Raw genomic sequence first — 1,683 nt, forward strand, 5'->3', positions numbered from 1 at the left:
CCCCCCCCCCACCGCTGCTGCTGCTGCCTTTGGACTCTCCACCTGGGTTCACAGACCACAGGGGTCACAGACCACAGGGGAACACATTTACTGACATTACTGAGACACTGTGTCCCCTGAATCCATCGTCATTTTTAGCTACAAATACACGTCATAGATGAACAGCACTCACAGTGGCCACATCTGGAGACGTCTTCCATCTGGATCTGAAGCTGGTTGATCTGGTTCTGGATGCGACCCAGGGCTTCATTTGATTTGTTCCTCAACCTTCGCAGCTCCACATCCACTTTACCACAGAGGTCACAGTCCTGGCCCAGCATCTCCACCTCTGTCACGATACGGTTGAAGTGTTCGCCGTGGTCGCCAGTCAGAGCCTTGATCTTCCGAACATCGTGGCTCAGGTCCGTCACCTGCATCAGCATGATCATTTTTAGGACTGTGAACAGTTACTAAAGTTATTGGTGAGATTATTATGGTTTGTGTTTTTGTTTTACTAGTTTTGCTCATACTGAGACTTATATTATGAGGTGACTTTTACACAATGATATATGCAATATCGTCAATGGCCACAAGAGGTCGCCATCTAAGCTCACGACTTTTATATGAAGACAATGCCATATCGTCTATGGCCAGAAGATGGCGCCATCTAAGCTCAATGAACACTTACTTCACTGTTGAAAAAGCAAAAACTAAAACTAAGACTTCCTTAAAGAAATTTGGATTTAAATAAAAACATATCATGTATTCCTACACGGAGCTTGTTTTTGTTTCTTTTCGTGACCAACCTCTTTTAAAATATAAAACAAGCAGTCGAGGTTTCTCTGTCAGCTAAAAAACGTCCAGTTTGTTGGGTTCTTCTTCATGAACTGGTCTCAGCTGGACCAGGTGGACCTGTGCTACTGTTTGTTGCTGCTGCTTCTGGACCAGTAGACGTTCTGCTCACCTGCCTGTGTGTTTTTCTCACCTTGTTGTAGAGAGAGTCCCCAGACACCGACAGGTCTTTGAGTTGAGTGTTGAAGTGCTGGATCTGGTCCTCGTTGGCGACCACTCTCCACTCCAGAGACTTCTCTGTCGACTTCTCTGGTTGTCCTCCTGGATCAGGTGACCCTCGGTCTGCACCTCCTCTGTTTCCAGCTCCACCCGGACTGCCCCCTCCCTCTGGGCCCACTCCGCCTTGTCCTGGACTAAGTCCTCCTTCACCTGGCAACCGTTTCCCTCCTCCTGAACTGACGACGCCCTCTCCACCGGTTCCTTCAGACGCTTCACAGCTGCACTTCTCCAGCCTCAGACTGATGAGGGCAGTGTTGTTCTCCAGCCTGGACAGCTTCCTGTCACAGTCACTTGCTTTGTCCTTCACCAGTCCAAGGTCCAGTTCCACATCTAAAATCCTGAAGGTCTGGTCATCAAACCGGTCCAGGAAGACTACACGAAGGTCCTGCAGCTCCCTCTGGACGTAGTCCTTCAGCTGGGTCTCCATTTTGGAGCAGCACTGGTCCCTCTGACGCAAACTGTTGTTAATGCGAAGATCCAGGTCCTTCAAAACACTGTCTAACCAGCTATCCCCACCTCCTCCAGTCCCCCCACCTCCACCTCCTCCAGTCCCCCCACCTCCACCTCCTCCAGTCCCCCCACCTCCACCTCCTCCAGTCCCACTACCTCCACCCCCTCCCGTCCCCCCCCCTC

General features: G+C 50.6%; 1 protein-coding gene across 1 annotated transcript in view; it reads right to left on the reverse strand.

Moving 5' to 3' along the window:
• Positions 1-4: 4 nt before the first annotated feature.
• The window catches only part of LOC103378819 (EMILIN-1-like), a gene marked incomplete at its 3' end in the record, with an annotated part of 15,286 nt that continues 13,607 nt past the window's right edge, over positions 5-1,683 (reverse strand). Inside the window, exons 7-9 of the mRNA XM_025055855.1 lie at positions 965-1,680; positions 173-410; positions 5-42 (exon numbers count right to left, since the gene is read on the reverse strand). Coding sequence (XP_024911623.1) covers positions 5-42; positions 173-410; positions 965-1,680 — 992 coding nt within the window. The remainder of the gene's footprint in view (positions 43-172; positions 411-964; positions 1,681-1,683) is intronic.

The sequence above is a fragment of the Cynoglossus semilaevis genome, chromosome 5, assembly GCF_000523025.1.
Source record: "Cynoglossus semilaevis isolate Cse_v1.0 chromosome 5, Cse_v1.0, whole genome shotgun sequence".
In the NCBI taxonomy this organism is placed as follows: domain Eukaryota; kingdom Metazoa; phylum Chordata; class Actinopteri; order Pleuronectiformes; family Cynoglossidae; genus Cynoglossus; species Cynoglossus semilaevis.